The following is a 19,138-nucleotide window of genomic DNA, read 5'->3' as shown; positions in this document are numbered from 1 at the left end:
ATCCAAATAAATCTACAAAAAAATCTACTTCAACTTATTAATAAATTTAACAAGTTTTATAAAAGTGACAAAATACAGAATCATTGCATTAAAATAATTGCACTGTATATTACTAGTAGTGATCAAATGGAAACTGAAATTTTTAAAAAGGCAATTTGCATTAACATCAAAATAGTGTAGCAAATAGAAAAAAAAGGAAAGCCAAATTATACTTATAAGTCTTTAGTAACTCTGACTTATGAAAACTGTGCTACATAAGTTTGGAACTTCTGTTTTACATAAAAATGGATCTGAAAGAGAAAAGTAATTGTAATCATAAATTAAAGGATATATGTGAAACACACTATTTTACAAAACTGTTATACAAAGAGCAAATGTATGCCTTATTTTCCTAAATTATAACTCGTTCTATGCCATTAGAAAAGAAATTGTTTAAATACACAGTTTATGTAAGGTAAACCTTTATAATCTCTAAAAGAAACCATGGACTGTCACATTATTACCAGAAAGTCCATTCTAATGTGCAATAGAGTGATAATTTTTACAAGGTTAATGTTATTATTTTTTATACATGTCTCCACTTTTCTGACTCCAGTTTTAATAACATTAGATTGTGTTGAAAGAGTAAGAAGATGAAAGTCCCTTAGCAGTATAATCCAGCATTTGAAAAGCACTACTAAGTTACATTGTCTATCTTCTGAAGATTAATGATCTAGATTAAACTATCCATACCTATAATACAGCTAAAGTATTGTTAACGTATTCATTTATCAAATAAACAGGTGCCAGCCACTGTGTGGTCAGGCAAAGCAAAAGTGAGCAAAATGAAAAAGTGAGCAAAAAAAAAAGACCCTAGTCCTAGTAGAGTTTCTATTGAAAGCTTATATAGAAGATTTCTTTCCTCCCCCAAGTTATAAAATCTGTAAAATGATTTAATATCATATTTAAAAATCCTATGCATGTGGGATGCCTGGGTGGCTCAGTTGTTTGAGCATCCAGCTCTTGATTTTGGCTTGGGTCATGATACCAGGGTCATGGGATCAAGCCCTACATTGGGCTCAGCGCTGAACGTGGAGCCTGCTTAAGATTTTCTCTCTCCCTCTTTCCCTCTCCCCACTCGTGCACTCTCTTTTTCTCTGTTTCTAAAAAAATAATAAAATAAAATTAAAATCCTGTGGATGTACCTCCCTTTCCCCATATTTTTAAATAAACTTTTCAATAAATAAATATAACCAGACATTATTATATTCTGAAGCTAAATTATAATACCCTGATATCCTTTTAAAAAGAAAAACGTTCTGTCTTTGAAATTATGCAGTAATAAAATTACAACAGAAACAAATATTTTTTTAGGAACATGAGAAAATATCATGCACTATGCCAGATGTTGTTGAAATAAACATATAAATGCCCTCAAATGTAGCATTTTTATTTTTGAGAAAGAGAGAGCACATGAGCAAGGGAAGGGCAGAGGAAGAGAGAGAACTTTAAGACCACATAGGGCTCAACCTCAAGACCTTGAGAACATGACCTGAGCCAAAATCAAGAGTCAATTAACCAACTTAGCAACCCAGGCACCCCTCAAAAGTAGCATTTTAACAGAAGGAGTCATGGTGAAGGCTAGCTACACAAATATTAGAATATTCAGTCAGAAAGAAAATTTTGAATTAGCAAAAAAAATCCAACTTATTTTCTAAAAGCTTGGTAACTTTAGTTTTAATATATACATAAAATCTATAAATCATCATCCAAATATTACTTATGGTGCTCCATTGTTCTCTGGCTCTACCCAACTTCTAAAACTTTTATTCTAATAGTTTTACAAGGTCTGACCTCAAAGCATAGAAGTTCTAACAAAACTCAGTCTTTTATTGTAATAACTATCAAGAAATTGTTATTAGGAATTTAGTAAAGGAAGTGAGCATAAGATTAGATTTTTATACATATGGCTTGCCAGAAGCCAAGCTATCCAACCAGCCTGATGGCAGGGCCCAGGCGGTGTACGGATCAGGACCGTCCCCATCCTAATCTAAATACCTCTTAATTTTAAAATGCCTCCTGGGGGCCAAGTGGGCCTAGGGGTTGGAGTAACCTGTGCCCATAGATACACTCCTTTGTTGCCGGAGTGGGGGTTTTAAATCCATTCGTCCCTCCTTGGCTGGGAAATGTATGAGGCTATCCTTCCTTTAGGTAGAAGAATCTTTATAGGGAGTGGCAAGGGCTAAATGTAGGGCTGCACAATTTCCTTGAGGAACCTTATTTCTTTCCCAAAGGTTCTTTTCCCAGGGGCCTGTCAAGGACAATTCCCCAACAGACAATTCCCCAGGTACTTTATTAAGGCCAAATTACATAAAAGCGGGAGTACAAATGGATTTGAAAGCCCCACTCTGGCAACAAAGGAGTGTATCTATGGGCACAAGTTACTCCAACCCCTAGGTCCACTTGGCCCCCAGGAGGCATTCCAGATGATGATTGAACCTAGTCGGTTAAAGTACAGAATGGTTCATTATTTCCTAGGTGCATTGTCTCTCTGAGAATGTATAAGGCCTGGGTTCCTAAGGCCCTTTTGGCCCCCTCCTGGCACCTCAGACCAAGGCGAACACTTTTGTTCCTCAAACCACAAATGGTTCAGTGAAACAACTAAGAGGTCATGTTCCTGTAACTGTTCCACTTGAGGTGTTGAGAGATAGATGACCTTTCATGAAAACAGCAAAGCAAATGCTTTATAGATTATAGATAAACGTAGATACATAATGAAAATAATGTAAGAAATTAATCAATAAGCAAAGGGCAGGAGGGAATGTTATGAGAAAATAACCATGTTACTCCTTAAAAGGTGATTACACATAGGAACATTTTTAGAATTAGGTAATGCTAGAAAACATAGATGATGCACACTACAAGGAAATTGCTAGCAAATATAATGCCACATTTGCCACAATAAAGCAGCCAGTTCAACACACTGCTGTTGTCTGTGTCCATTTTTATTTTTGATTTATTTTTTTTCATTTTTTTGCCAACGCTGTTCAGCCTTCAGGAACCCCTGGACCTGCTGGAGCTTGACTCCGGCAATGGCTCATGAACAAATCCCCTATATATATAGTTATAGTTGTTATAGTTGTTATAGTTTTATAGTTATAGTTATATAGTAGTTATAGTTATAGTTATGCACTGGAGCCATAGCCAGAGCTATGGTATTAAAAAAACAAACAAAAACAGCTAATCAACACTACTTACACTATGCATTTCTTTGATTTTTTTTTTCATTTTAGCAAATATTTATTGAGTGGAAACTGTGTTAGTTTTTGTTAAAAACACTGAAGACACAAAATCTAATATGATGGTCAGGGTACCTGCTCTTGGGAAGTTCTCATTCTAATTGGGGAAGAGTTAAGTGCTATAAAGATAATCTCACAGAAAGATAGACTTGAGAGCGATAGGGCTCTATAATACACAGAATGGTAAGAGAGGGCTATTTCTTACGATCTTTCTCCTTCTTTATATTGGTGCACACCAGAGTCTGTAATGTTCCAGAAACAGCCTTCAATTTATAAAAATCCATTATTTCTTCTTCCAATTGTCTTCTCTTCTCCTCAAGTTTCATTGTCTCCTCTTGTTGGACTCGTTTAAGATGCTCAAACTTTTCTTGTAACTGTAAAACAAATGCGCAGCTGTGACTCAATGCACACTATGGTAGCACATTCCCAGGGACTTGATGGTGTTTTCTACTGGTTATTAAATATAACCTAATCATCAGAGTAGAGCATGATCTTAGTAACAGTCTCTAAATTTCATGTTTAAAGTAGAAAATCATATATGAAATTTCTTTCTTAATTTTAATTTTAAATGTGTCCCCATTGAGCCAAATGTAATAAGATGCAAAATTATGAAAAATACTCAATTTAAAAATTTTTACTAATGTATAATTTTTTACTCTATACTTTTCACTAATCTCTCTGAGTAAAAATTGATAGATCCATGTCCTGTAAAGATACATACATTAAATTTTGACATGGATTATAAGTTTTTTGTCTATACTTTAATTGATAAAGTCATTTCAAAAGAAAGTCTGATAATTTCCTTGTTAAGATTAGTACAATTATAGGAAGAAAAAAACCTCATTCAGTTACTTGTTATTTACTACTGAGATCTTTAATCTGTAGGATTTAAGCCAAATTAATCATAAGAAAGAGATAATACCACCTTAGTTTCCATTAGAGACAGGCCTGGGTCTTTAGTAAGACATTATTCAACATAAGGATTGCTTGTATGCATCAGAGATGGTATGATTTTTTTGAATTTTTGCTAATCCAAAAAAATTATAAAGGACCAACTAATTTTCAGTTTAACTTTTTGAAAAACAGGCTAGGGGCTTAAATTGCCACAATATTAATTAGCTGCCTTATATGGCTGTGAAGAACACAAGCATGGTGTTGATATTACCCTAGATGCCCATTAGAATCGTTCAGTAAGTTTGTAAATCTCCTAATGCACAGGCTACCCACAGATCAATTGCATCACACTATCTGGAAATGAAACCTGAGCATCAGTCCTTTTAGAAAATCCCCAGGTAATTTTAGTGTGCAGCAAAGTTTGAGATCCATGGTCTTTCTTTTTTTCTTTCTTCCTCTTTCTTTCTTTCTTTCTTTCTTTCTTTCTTTCTGAGAGACAGAGAGAGAGAGAGTGGGGGAGGGACAGAGAGGGAGAAAGAGAATCTCAAGCAGGTTCCATGCTGTGAGCATGGAACCCAATGTGGAGCTTGATCTCATGAACTGTGAGATCGTGACCTGAGCCGAAATCAAGAGTCTGATGCTTAACCGACTGGGCTACCCAGGTGTCCCAAATCCATGGTGGGTTTTTTTTTTTTTTAATGTTTATTTATTTTTGAGAGATAGAGTAGGGGAGGGTCAGGGAAAGACGGAGACACAGAATCTGAAGGAGGTTCTAGGCTCCAAGCTGTCAGCACAGCTGACATGGGGCTTGAACCCATGAGCCATGACATCATAACCTGAGCTGAAGTCAGATGCTTAATCGACTGATCCACACAGGCGCCCATAAGTAAAGATTACATTCCTTCTGCTGAAGTCAGATAGAATTACATTTTCATGCCTGAGAAGGAAATGAGTACTGACACACAGTTGAAAAGACTGGGGATGTGAGAGTGTGATATCTATAAATGATGGCAAAAATCAGTGAGAAAACTCACTTAAAGATGGGAAGGTGAGACTTGGAAGGAAGATGGCAGTGGAGTAGGAGGAACTGAGGCTCACCTTCTCCCACAAACACAACTAATTAACTATCCAATCATCCTAAATGTGCCAAAAATAAACCTGAAGACTGACAGAACAAACTCCACAATTAAAGGGAGAGAAGAGGTCACATCAAAGAAGATAGTAAGTGTGGAGATGTGATTTAGAGGAGAAATGGATATCAGGTGCTGTGAAGGGAACCTGATATCAACAACCTGATACCAACAGGTAGCTGTTGGTCATGGAAAAGGGAGAGAGTGAGGGGAGCACATGGAGGAATGCACAAGGAGAATGTTTCCTCAAAGCCATTGGCTTGGAAAATAAAATGGGTTGAACTATGTGAGTTCTTACAACTTGTGAGGCTTAGATCCTGGAGTTTTCAAGATCAGGAAGTTTGGCTCAGATAGAGCCCTGAAAGCACTGTCCTGCTCCTGGAAAGAAGATAGGCAAAGAACACGGGGGCAGATGGCATGGAAACAGTGATCTGAAGAACACCTGGGACACATAATTGGAAAGATTATTTGTCCTTCTTAGAGCTTCTCTGAGAGACAGCATTCACTAACACATCTCTCCAGGAACAAAGGAGCTGACTGGCACAATTTCCCTTCTCCATCCTTCAGCAAAAACACAGAGCCACCTGCTGGAAGCAGTGCAGCACTGACACTGGCTGTCTAACTTCCATATACCAAGCCCCATGCATTCTACCAGGACTGCCTTCTCAGTCAAGCTTGCCTCAGTCCCAGTGTGGCAGGCCCCTCTCTCAGAACACCAGCACAAACGTCTGCCCAGATCACATCTCCTGACCAAGGAGTACTGCAGGGCCTCACTTCTAGCGGAACTGATGTCAGGTCTCATTTCACAAGCAGACCAGAGCATATCTAGTTAAAACTCACCACATTCAGGCCTGAGACCAAACATTACCTACTGCAGGCAAGGAGAGCCTCTGCAGATGAGTAGCCTGAAGGATAGAGCAGCCAGAAAACAACAGCAGAGTGCACACAGTACAAACTGCACATACTTCAGGAAGTACCAGGCCTGAGCACTACCTGACCTCTTCTTTATTAGGCCATTACTTTCAGGAGGAAGAGACACAACTGGCTTTTCTAACACAGAGAAGAAAGGAGAGATTTAGACAAAATGCCAAAAACATAGTAATTTATCCCAAATGAAAGAACAAGATAAAGCCAAATCAGAGAGATAAGTAAAACAAATATAGGTAACATGCCTGACGGAAACTTTAAAGGAACAATCATAAGGATACTCTATTCAGAAAAGAATAGAAGACATCAATGAGACCCTTACCACAGAGATAAGAGAGTTAAAAAGAACCAGAGATGAAGATTGAAATACACACACTGGGAAACAAGCTTGATGCAATGAAGAGCAGACTGAAAGAAGCAGTGGAATAATATAGTGTCCTAGAAGGGAGAATAATGGAAAATAAAGAAGCTGAAGAAAAGAAAGAATTATGCAACACAAGAATAGAATCAGGGAACTCAATGAATCCATCAAATGTAATAACATTCATTTTATGAAAGATATGAATCTCTTTCATCAGCGTTGTATAGTTTCTCTTCTTATAGAAGAATAGAAACAATGGGGGTGGGGTTAGAAAATTTATGTGAGGAAATAATAGCTGAAAATTTCCCTAATCTGGGGAAGGAAACAAATATCTAGATCCAAGAGGCACACAGAACTCCCATCAAAATCAACAAAAGCAACTCAACACCAAGACATATTGTAATAAAATTTGTAAAATATAGAGACAGAGAAAACATCTTACAAGCAGAAGTCTTTACAAGGGAAGACCCATAAGGCTAGCTGGATATTTCTCAATATAGACTTGGCAAGCCAGAAGGAAGTGGCATGATATATTGAAAGTGATGAATGGGAAAAATCTGTGGCTAAGGATACTCTATCCAGAAAAGCTTTCATTTAGAATAAAGAGATAAGGAGTTTCCCAGCAAACAAAACCAAAGGAGTTCGTGACCACTAAACCAGCCCTGCAATAAATATTAAATGGAACTCTTTGAATGGAAAGGAGGGACCAAAAGTGAACAAAGAAGAAAGGATCAGAAAAAATCTTCAGAAACAGTAACAAAACAAGTAATGAAATGACACTGACTACACATCTATCAATAACTACTTTGAATGTAAGTGAACTAAGTATTCCAATCAAAAGATATAGGGTGACAGATGGATAAAAAAAAAAAAAAACTGAGACCCATCTATGTGCTGTCTTCAAAAGACCCATTTTCAACTTAAAGACACATACAGATTGAAAACAAGGGGATGGAGAAACATCTTTCATGCAAATGGATGTCAAAGAAAGCCAGAGTAGCAATACTTGTATCAGACAAAATAGACTTAAAACAAAGACTATAACAAGAGATGAAAGAAGGCACAATATCAAAATACAGAGGACATTCCAAATATAATATCTAACAGTTGTAAATATTTATACACCCAACATGATAGCCCCCAAATATATTAAAAATTGAAACAAACATAAAGGTACTCATTGATAATACAATAATAGTAGGGGACTTTAACACCCCACTTTATACCATTCAGCTACTGAAAGACATCTCAGTTGTTCCAAGTTTTGGCAATAATGAATACATCTCTTTTAAACATCTGTGTATAGGTTTTTGTGTGGACATAAGTTTCATTTCCTCTAGGTAAATACCAAGGAGTACAATTGTTGAATTATATTGAAAAGGGCATGACTAGTTTTTTTTTTTTTTTTTTTTTTTTTTTTTTTAATTTTTTTTTTCAACGTTTATTTATTTTTGGGATAGAGACAGACAGAGCATGAACGGGGGAGGGGCAGAGAGAGAGGGAGACACAGAATGGGAAACAGGCTCCAGGCTCTGAGCCATCAGCCCAGAGCCTGACGCGGGGCTCGAACTCACGGACCGCGAGATCGTGACCTGGCTGAAGTCGGACACTTAACCGACTGCGCCACCCAGGCGCCCCGCATGACTAGTTTTTTAAGAAAACACCAAACTTTTTCAAAGTACATGAAAACGTATGAGAAAACAAGAGTCCAAAACATCTGGAATGCAGCAAAAGCAGTTCCAGAGGGCTGTTTATAGCAATATAGGCCTACCTCAAGAGAAAGAAAAATCTAAGCAACCTAACCTTACACTAAAGAAACTAGAAACACAACAGTAAACAAAACCCCAAACCAGCCGAAGGAAGGAAATAATCAAGATTATAACAAAAATAAATGATATAGAAACTAAAAACAAAACAAAACAGGTCACAGCAATGAAACTGGGAACTGGTTCTTTGAAAAAAAAATAACAAAATTGATAACCCCCTAGTCAGAATTATCCAAAAGGAAAGAGAGAGGAAAGGACTCATATAAATAAAATCACAAATGAGACAGGAGAAATAACAACCAACACCACAGAAATACAAACAATTACAAAAGAATGTTATGAAAAATTATATGCCAACAAATAGGATAATTTGGAAGAAATGGATAAATTGCTTAACATATTAACCGCCAAAGTTGGAAACAGCAAGAAATAGGAAACTTGAACACATCAATAACCAGCAAAGAAATTGTATCAGTAATCAGAAAACTCCCAGCAAACAAAAGTCCAGGGCCAAATGGCTTCACAGGAGAACTCTAGCAAACATTTTAAAAAGAGTTAATACCTATTCTTCTCAAATTAGTCCAAAAGAGTAGAAATGGAAATAAAACTTCCAAACTCATTCTATGAGGCTAGTGATTACCCTGATTCCAAAACCAGACAAAGACTCCACTAAAAGAGATCTATAGGCCAGTATCTCTGATGGTTGCAAAATTTCTCAAAAAAATATTGTTAAATCCAATCCAACAATACATTAAAGAATAATTCATCATGACCAAGTGGGATTTTACCTGGATTAATGGTGGTTCAATATTTGCAAGTCAATGTGACACATTACATTAATAAAAGAAAAGATAACCATATGATCCTCCCAATCGATGTAGAAAAAGAATTTGACGGTACACATTCGTTCTTGATGAAAACCCTCAACAAAATAGGCATAGAGAGTATAGACTTCAACATAATAATGGCCATATAAGAAAAATGTACAGCTAACATTATCCTTAAAGGGGAAAAACTGAGAGTTTTTCCCCTAAGGTCAGGAACAAGACAAGGATGTACTCTCTCCCCTTGTATTCAACATAGTACTGGAAGTCCTAGCTACAGCAATCAGATAACAAAAAGAAATAAAAAAGAATTCATATCAGCAAGGAAGAAGTCAAATTTTCACTAAATGCAGACTGCATGAAACTCTAGAAAACCCAAAAGACTCCACGAAAAAAAACCTGCTAAAATGAATAAACAAATAAATGAATTTAGTAAAGTTGCAGGATACAAAATCAACATACACAAATCTATTGCACTTATACACAAATAATAAAACAGCAGAAAGAAATTAAAGAAAACAATCCCATTTATAATTGCACCCAAAATAATAAGATACCTAGGAATAAACCTAAACAAAGAAGTAAAACAATTGTATTCTGAAAACTAATGCTGATGAAAGAAATTGAAGATAACATCAAGAAATGGATTGGAAGAACAAATGTTGTTAAAATGTTTATACTACCCAAAGCAATCTACACATGTAATACAATCCCTATTAAAATACCAACAGCTTTTTTCATAGATAGAACTAACAATCCTAAAATTTGTATGGAACCACAAAAGACACCAAACAGCCAAAGCAATCTTGAAAAAGAAAAGCAAAGCTGGAGATACCACAATTCCAGACTTCAAGTTATATTACATATCTGCAGTGATCAAAATGCTTTGTTACTGGCACAAAATAGATACATATATCAAGAGAAAAGAATAGAAAACCTAGAAATAAACCCACAACCATATGGTGAATTAATCTTCAACAAAGCAAGAAGGAATATCCAGTGGAAAAAGATAGTCTTTTCAACAAATGGTGTTGGGAAAACAGGACAGCAACATGCAAATGAGTGAAATGGAACCACTTTCTTACACCATACACATAAAACAGTTCAAAATGGATTAAGGACCTAAATGTGAGACCAAAAAGCATAAAATCTGAGAAAAGAACATAAGCAGTAACCTCTTTGACATCAGCCATAACAACTTTTTTCTAGATATGTCTCCTGAAGTATTGGAAACAAAAGCAAGAATAAACTCTCGGGACTTCATCAAGATAAAAAGCTCCTTCACAGTGAAGGAAACAATCAACAAAATTCAAAGGCAACTTAAGGAATGAGAGAAGATATTTGCAAATGACAAATCTGCTAAAGGGTTAGTATCCAAATTATATAAAGGAATTATAAAAGTCCACATCCCCCCAAAAAACAAACAATCCAATTAAAAAATGGGCAGAAGACATGAACAGACAATTCTCCAAAGAAGGCATGCAGATGGCCAACAGACAGGTGACAAGATGTTCATCATCACTTACCATCAGGGAAGTGCAAGTAGAAACTACAATGAGACATCACCTCACACCTGTCAGAATGGCTAAAATCAACAACACAAGAAACAACAGGCGTTAGTGAGGATGTGGAGAAATAGAAATCTTCATGCACTGTGCAAAGGTGCAGCAATTCTGGAGAAAAGTATGGAGGTTCCTCAAAAAGTTAAAAATAGAACTACCCTGTGATCCAGCAATTGCACTACTGATTTTTACCTGAAGAATACAAGAACACTAATTCAAAAGGATACATACAGCAGCATTATTTACTATAGCTAATATATGGATGCAGTCCATGTGCCCATTCATTGATTAATAAATAAAGATGGGGTATATATATTGCAATGGAATATTATTCTGCCATGAAAAAGAATGAAATCTTGCCATTTGCAATGACATGGATGTAGCTAGAGACTACAACTAAGCAAAGTAAGTCAGTCAGAGAAAGCCAAATACCATATGATTTCACTCACATGTGGAATTTGTTAAACAAAACAAGTGAGCAGAGAGAAAGTTCAAGAAACAGTCTCTTAATTATAGAGAGCAAACTGATAGAGACAGAAGGGTGTGGGGGGATTGGTTAAAGAGGTGATTGGGGATTGGGAGTGCACTTGTGATGAGCCCAGGGTAGCATATGGAAGTGTTGAATCACTATATTGTACACTTGAAACTAATATAACACTGTATGCTGGGGCGCCTGGGTGGCTCAGTCAGTTGAGCGTCTGACTTCAGCTCAGGTCATGATCTCATAGTTTGTGAGTTCGAGGCCCACATCAGACTCTGTGCTGACAGCTCAGAGCCTGGAGCCTACTTCAGAGTCTGTGTCTCCCTCTCTCTCCATCCCTCTCCCGTCATGTTCTGTCTCTTTCTCTCAAAAATAAGTAAACGTTAAAAAAATTTTTAAAAATAACATTGTATGCTAACTGAAATTAAAATAACAGATTTAAGAAGATGAGAAGAAAGATGATGAAATCTCTAGTAATGTGGGAAATGTACAAACATCAATTTTAAGTATTTGAAAATTATAAAGTTGTAAGTTTGAATTCTAATTTATCTGCTACATGTGCTTAAAAAGTTTGCTTTACCTCTGTGAGTCTCCACTTTCCTTGCCAGTTAATCATAACTTCTGTCTACTTATCATGTTTTCAATAATTAAGCTGTTCCTTTTCTGAGCAAGTCTGGTGGGCCCATTTCCTTTCATTTTACTCTTTGCGGTTGCTTTTACTATCCCGGTCATTTTATTTCAACCAGAAATTTATTTTTTTTCTACAAAAATTAATCTCTGTTCTCTGTTAAGAATTTTATCACTCTGCACAACCAATTTTAAGTTATATTTGGTTTTTCTTGAGGGAAATATAACTGAAGAATGGGAGAATAACTGATGACCAGAGGACAAAAATGAAACAGATGTACACAGTTAAGTGCCATAACTAAGGGGAATAAAGTAGGGAAGAAATAGAGAATGTAAATGGCTGATTTGGTTTCTGATAACCTCCTACTTTGGGTTTAAGTTATAAGATCCAGTTATGCTTTCTGTTCTTGGATTCCATAAGATACCCTTGAATAATTCCAAAACTTTACCTTTATACGGAAGCTAAAAGAATTTTTATTACCTATAATTCAACTGTCCATGATTGAGACATCTGTTACAGAACACCTAATCACTACATTGTTTCTATTGAGAAAGAAGTTCATGTTCAATGTACCTATTTCTGCTCAAAACTAAAATATTAAGTTAAAACCACAATCATCTGAAAGGTATTTATTATTCCAAATATATTTTTTGTTAAAAAGGTATTGGTGCAAATAATCAAAACTATATAAGTTGTCTTTTTTTTCAATTTCTTGGAAACATAAAGGAATGAAATGAAAAAAAAATCCAAATAATTCACCAACTAAATGTTTTCTAATTAATTAAGATGTGTGTTATTCAACATTTACCTGCTTATTTATAAAAGTGAAAATTTTTTATAATGCAGTAGTAGCATTAGAAAGTAATAACTCTTCACACATATCAATAGCTTGAATTTTTTATAAATTAAAATTTATTCATGAAAATTCATATTATAAAATAAAATAAAGGTAAATAGGTTTCACAAAATTATTTTCATTTTTTCTAAAAATACAAATTGTCTATATGTTCTAAAAAATAAAATTGTTGACTATAATTTTTAAAGCTTGTATTCAAAACCTATACTGTAAACAGCTACTTCAAAAGTAGCAAGTCTCCTCCAAAATCATCAACTAAACCTTTGATATTAAAACTCCAAATTAATAATACACATTAAAATGAACACAAATTGGATTATATCAGTGTACTTGCCTCTTTTTCAGATTCTTTAAATGTTGTTTCTTTATCCTTTACTCGCTGCATAAACTTTTGTTTCAATTCTTCTTCTTCCCTCTGACATTGATCATAGAACTTTTGTCTTTTATCTTCATAGATCTCTTGGAAACTATAAAAAATATTTTATTATTGTCATATTAAAATGGTATATAAATAAACCTGTAAAAATATATACTGTACAGTACATAAACTATATACTGTAAAATATAATGTAAAAAATTTATATCATGAGATGTAAAAAAGTGGAGTGCAGTATTGAATATATGGACAGCCTACCTAAAGAGTACTAGAATTTTGAAACACTTATATCAGTGATTTCTTATTATCAACACTTTTCATTATATCACAACTCTTCACATCTTTTGATAATAAAATTTCAGGAGACCTCTACTTTATAAAATTCTTATTTAAAATGAAGCATCATCATTATCCTCCTCCTCATCATCATCATAGCTATAATTATCAAAACAGTATGGTACTGGCACAAAAATAGACAAATAAATGGATCATAATTAAGATCCCCAAAACAAACCCAAGTTTATATGGTTAATTAATCTATGACAAAGGAGGAAAGAATACACAATGGGTAAAAGTCTCTTCAATAATTGGCACTGAAAAACTGAACAGCTAGGTGCAAACGAATGAAAATGGACTACGTTCATATACCATACACAGAAACTCGAAATTAATTACCTAAAGCGAAACCTGAAACCATAAAACTCCTAGAAGAAAACATAAGCAATAATCTCTTGGACATTGGTCAACATTTTCTGCCAACATTTTTCTAGCTATGTCTCCTCAGGGAAAGGGAACAAAGGCAAATATAAACTATTTTGACTACACCAAAATAAAAGACTTTTGTACAGTGGAGGAAACCATCAACCAAATAAAAGGCAACCTACTGAATGGGATAAAACATTTGCAAATAATATATCTGATATGAGGTTAGTAACAAAAATATATAAAGAACTTCCACAACTCAACACCAAAAAGAAAAAAATAAACTGATAAAAAATGGGCAGAGGATGTGAATAGACATTTTTCCAATGAAAATATACAGATGGCCAACAGACACATGAAAAAATGCTCAACGTTACTATCATCAAGGAAATGCAAATCAAACCACAATGAGACATAATCTTACACCTGTCAGATGTTGGTATGATGTGGCAAAAAGGGAATCCTCATGCACTGTTGGTTGGAATGTAAATTGGTACAAGTGCTGTGGAAAAAAATATGGAGGTTCCTTAAAAAGTTAAAAATAGAAATACCATAGGTTCCAGTAATTCCACTACTGGTTATTTACCCCCCAAAATGAAAACATTAATTCAAATATATATATTATATAAATATATATAATATATTATATATAATATAAATATATATTTATTATATATTATGTAATATATATTATATATTATTTATATTATATATATAATGTATTATATATTTATATATATGAAATCAAATATATATTTGGATATATATTTGATTATTTGGATCTAAATAATATATATTTGGATCCATATATATTCAAATATATATATTTGAATCCTTAAGTGTGTTTCAGCATTATTTACCATAGCCAAGACATGGAGGCAACCTGTTTCCATCAATAGATGAATGGATAAATAAGATGTGGGGTATGTCTGTGTGTATGCATGTGTGTGTGTGTAAATAATATTACTCAGCCTTAAAAAAGAATAAGATCTTGCTATTTGTGACAACAGGGATGGACCTAGAGGGTACTAAGCTAAGTGAAATGTCATAGAAAGAAAAATACCGTATGATTTCACTTATATGTGGAATGTAAAAAACAAAGCAGATGAACAAATAAGCAAACAAAAGGAGGAAACGACAAATAAATATGAACAAACTGGTGCCTACCAAAGGCTAGGGGAATGGGAAATGGGAAAAATGGGTGAAAGGGAGTGAGGGGGTAGAGGCTCCTGGTTATGAAATAAGTAAGTCAAGTGGGTGAAAGGTACACCATAGGAAATAAAGTCAATGGTATCATAATGGTGTTGTATGGTGACAGATGGTAACTACACTTGTAGTGAGTGTAGCAGAATGTAAAAGTTGTCAAGTCATTATGTGTACACCTTAAACTAATGTAACGTGTATCACTATAGTTAATTTTTAAAAATTATTTTATGAGTGAGAAAAATCTGGTTTTCACATCTTACTTTTTTTTTAAATTTTTTAACGTTTATTTATTTTTGAGACAGAGAGAGACAGAGCATGAACAGGGGAGGGGCAGAGAGAGAGGGAGACACAGAATCTGAAACAGGCTCCAGGCTCCGAGCTGTCAGCACAGAGCCTTATGCGGGGCTCAAACTCACAGACCTGAGATCATGACCTGAGCCGAAGTCAGACGCTTAACCGACCAAGCCACCCAGGCGCCCCATGGTTTTCACATCTTTCTTAGAAAGTCTACCTCTTCTCCCAAAATAAAAATTAAATATTAAGTCAGACATCTTTCAAAATATAATTCAGTTAAAATAACCAGTTCAATTTTGTTTGTCTTCAAAATACCTGAAAAAAATCAGCATACCTGGATCATACCACACTCTCATCATTTGCAGCACAAAAACTATTCTACTTAAATATCACTAAATACACCTACTCTCAAACTATTTTCACTTGAATTCTACAACATTCCACTGTGGCTTTTCCTCTCTCTTTCATCCAACATTCAATGTCCTTTGTCATCCTTCTTAATATTCTTTGCCAGCTCTTATCAATAAAGGCTTTGGCAATATTTGGAAACCTCCTTCATGTACATCTATTTCATATAAAATACAAAAATAAAAACAATATAATGTTTTTCTTTTGGATACACATTTCAGCATATATACATATTGGATACATTGGATACTCTTTTTTGAGCACATAAATGAGCCCTTTAATTATGTTGCTCCTAACAACTCTCTCCAAGTCTGAAGATGATTAAAAAACAAAATTTGAGATGATCCATTTGGATACAACATGGCAGAGAAGTAGGGGGATCTGAAGTTCCCTCATCTCTCAAACACAGCAGTGTTGAGGCCAAAGGACTTTGAACTCCAAAAGTCTGGGCGACCAAGTAACAGAGATGCCTCCAGGGACCCACTGGAACAAACTGGCAGGCCATTGGTGTGTGATTACAAACTGGGAGAGATAAAACGGGCAGCAGAGGAATGGAGGGGAAGGATCACCTTCTGTGGAGAGACAAAGGGAAGAGAAAGAGAGGGTGGGAAAGCATAGGACTGTATCTGGACAAGAGAAAAACCACAGACCAGGACGGAGAAAGATCCAATCTCTTAACTGTGGGGCTTTCTCCGGATTGGACGAGCTGCCCTGTTTGCACACCTGGGGAAGAGGAGAGCCAGTCCCAAGCTCAGTAACTAGTTCAGAGGTGCAGTCTACAGAGGGAGAAAGCAAATCCCTCCCTGGAGTGGTGTGGGAAGAAGGTATATAGCCATTCAGAGGAAAAAGACTGCCTGCACCTGCCAGCCAGAGACCATATATCTGGCAGTGCAAAGAGGCACTTCCCAAAACTTAGGGTGTATAGAGTGGGAACCTTTAGACATCGGGGTTTAAGTCCCAGCCAAGATGCAGGGAGGCACAGAAGTCAGTGGAGCAGGACAAACCACCTTGTTTGAGCCCATGGCACAGTGAAGACAGCATGAACAGAGTGGTTTGGGACACACTGTCCATGGAGGAGAGACTAGGGTGCCATTTTTCTCCCCATCACCAATAATGTGGGGCTTCAGGGAATAAACAGTGAGCCCAGAGTGGAAGCAGGACCCGCCTACACCAAACCATGCCCCTCTGTGCCTGGTAACTGTGTATCTATGAGAGCAGGATTGACACTGATGAACCAGACAGCCCCTCCTCCAGACCAGCACTGTTGCATTGCCTGATTTAATTTTCAGACAATTCTTATTCTATAGACACAGTCTTCCTTCCTTTTCTCCTTCCTATCTCTCCCCTTCTCGAGTCTGGTTATTCTGATTGTTGGTTTGTTTAAGCAGACATATTTAATCTATTGGCTTTATACATGTTATACACCTCCTTCTTTATTTTCCTTTCTCTCTCTCTGGATTAATCCATACAGTTTCTCTGGTCAATTTTCCTTTCTTTCTCCCCAACCCTGTCATTTCTCCTTTAGTATGGGATAAGGCCTCTTCCATAAGCACTACCTCCACCATATTGTTTACTTGTAGCTGGTGTTTCTGTGGGTTTTTCTGGGTTTTTTTTTGTTTGTGTGTTTGTGTTTTGTTTGTCTGTTTTCCTTTCCAGGGTTACTTCTATCAACAAATCAAAGTAAACCTGGTGAAGGGTTGAAGCATCACTATGAGAAGTGGAGAGATAAAGTAAACCAAAGTCACAACAACTGAGAGCAAGTAACACACTCCAAAAGACACCTATGGAAGGGACAGACCCTGGACAGTGTATGACACCTCTTTAATATAGTACTTCTTGCAGGTGCAGGGCATGTAACAAACTTTTAAAACACATAAAGGAGAGAAAAACAGTCAAAATGACAATTCTCCTCAAAAGAAATTCCAGGAAGAAATGACAGCTAAAGTATTGATAAACGTTATAACTGAACAAGAATTTAGAATAATCATCATAAGATTAATCGCTGGGCTTGAAAAAAAACATACAACAGAGAAGCTATTGTTGCAGAGATCAAGGAACTAAAAAATAGCCATGATGAATCTAAAAATGCCATAAATGAGGTGCAAAATAAACTAGAGGTGATGACAGTGAAGATTGAAGAGGCAGAGGGGAGAATAAGTGAAATGGAAGATAAAATTATGGGAAACTATGAGGCTGAGAAAAAGGGAGTTTTAAAAATTCTGGGGGCGCCTGGGTGGCGCAGTCGGTTGGGCGTCCGACTTCAGCCAGGTCACGATCTCGCGGTCCCTGGGTTCGAGCCCCGCGTCGGGCTCTGGGCTGATGGCTCAGAGCCTGGAGCCTGTTTCCGGTTCTGTGTCTCCCTCTCTCTCTGCCCCTCCCCCGTTCATGCTCTGTCTCTCTCTGTCCCAAAAATAAATAAACGTTAAAAAAAAAAAAAATTCTGGACACGGGGCGCCTGGGTGGCACAGTAGGTTAAGCGTCCGACTTCAGCCAGGTCACGATCTCGCGGTCGGTGAGTTCGAGCCCCGCGTCGGACTCTGGGCTGATGGCTCAGAGCCTGGAGCCTGTTTCCGATTCTGTGTCTCCCTCTCTCTCTGCCCCTCCTCTGTTCATGCTCTGTTTCTCTCTGTCCCCCCAAAATAAATAAACGTTGAAAAAAAATTTTTTTTTAAAAATTCTGGACACAAGGGAGAAATTAGACAAAGTGATTCAAAGAAAAGGAATAATATCCCTATTATAGGAGTTCCAGAAGAAGAAAGAGAGAAGGGGGTGGAAAGTGTACTTGAACAATCATAGCTGAGAACTTCCCCGATCTGGGGAAGGAAACAGGCATTGAAATCCAGGAGGCGCAGGGAACTCCCTTCAGATATAACTTGAATTGATCTTATGCACGACATATCATAGTGAACTGGCAAATACAAGGATAAAGAGAAAATTCTGAAAGAAGCCAGGGACAAAAGAGTCTTGACATACAAACAGAGACATATAAGGGTAGTAGGAGACCTATATACTGAAACTTGGCAGGCCAGAAAGGAGTGGCAGGAAATTTTCAATGTGCTGAATAGGAAAAATATCCAGTCAAGAATCCTTTATCCAGCAAGCCTGCCATTCAGAACAGAAGCAGAGATAAAGGTTTTCCCAGACAAACAAAGACTGAAAGGAATTCATCACCACTAACCAGCCCTACAAGAGATCCTAAGGGGACACTGTAAGTGGAATGTTGCAAAGACCACAAAGGACCAGAAACATCACTACAAGCATGAAACCTACCGATAACACAATGACTCTGAATCCATATCTTTCGTTAATAACACTTAATGCAAATGGACTACATGCCACAATCAAAAGACATAGGGTATCAAAATGGATTAAAAAAAAAAAAGACCCATCTGTTTGCTGTCTACAAGAGACCCATTTGAGACCTGAGACCTTTCAGATTGAAAGT

The 19,138-nt window shown here is 36.3% G+C and overlaps 1 protein-coding gene across 1 annotated transcript in view; it reads right to left on the bottom strand.

The window, feature by feature from the left end:
* Positions 1-206: 206 nt before the first annotated feature.
* The window catches only part of SEPTIN14 (septin 14), an 83,203-nt gene continuing 64,271 nt past the window's right edge, over positions 207-19,138 (bottom strand). Inside the window, exons 7-8 of the mRNA XM_025923397.2 lie at positions 13,042-13,174; positions 207-3,652 (exon numbers count right to left, since the gene is read on the bottom strand). Of these exons, the coding sequence (XP_025779182.1) occupies positions 3,473-3,652; positions 13,042-13,174 (313 nt within the window). The 3' untranslated portion in view covers positions 207-3,472. The remainder of the gene's footprint in view (positions 3,653-13,041; positions 13,175-19,138) is intronic.

The sequence above is a fragment of the Puma concolor genome, chromosome E3 (assembly GCF_028749965.1).
Source record: "Puma concolor isolate L17-30 chromosome E3, mPumCon1.1.hap2, whole genome shotgun sequence".
Taxonomy (NCBI): Eukaryota; Metazoa; Chordata; class Mammalia; order Carnivora; family Felidae; genus Puma; species Puma concolor.
The sequence above is the reverse complement of the archived record's forward strand: the minus strand, read 5'-3'. Positions and strand labels throughout refer to the sequence as shown.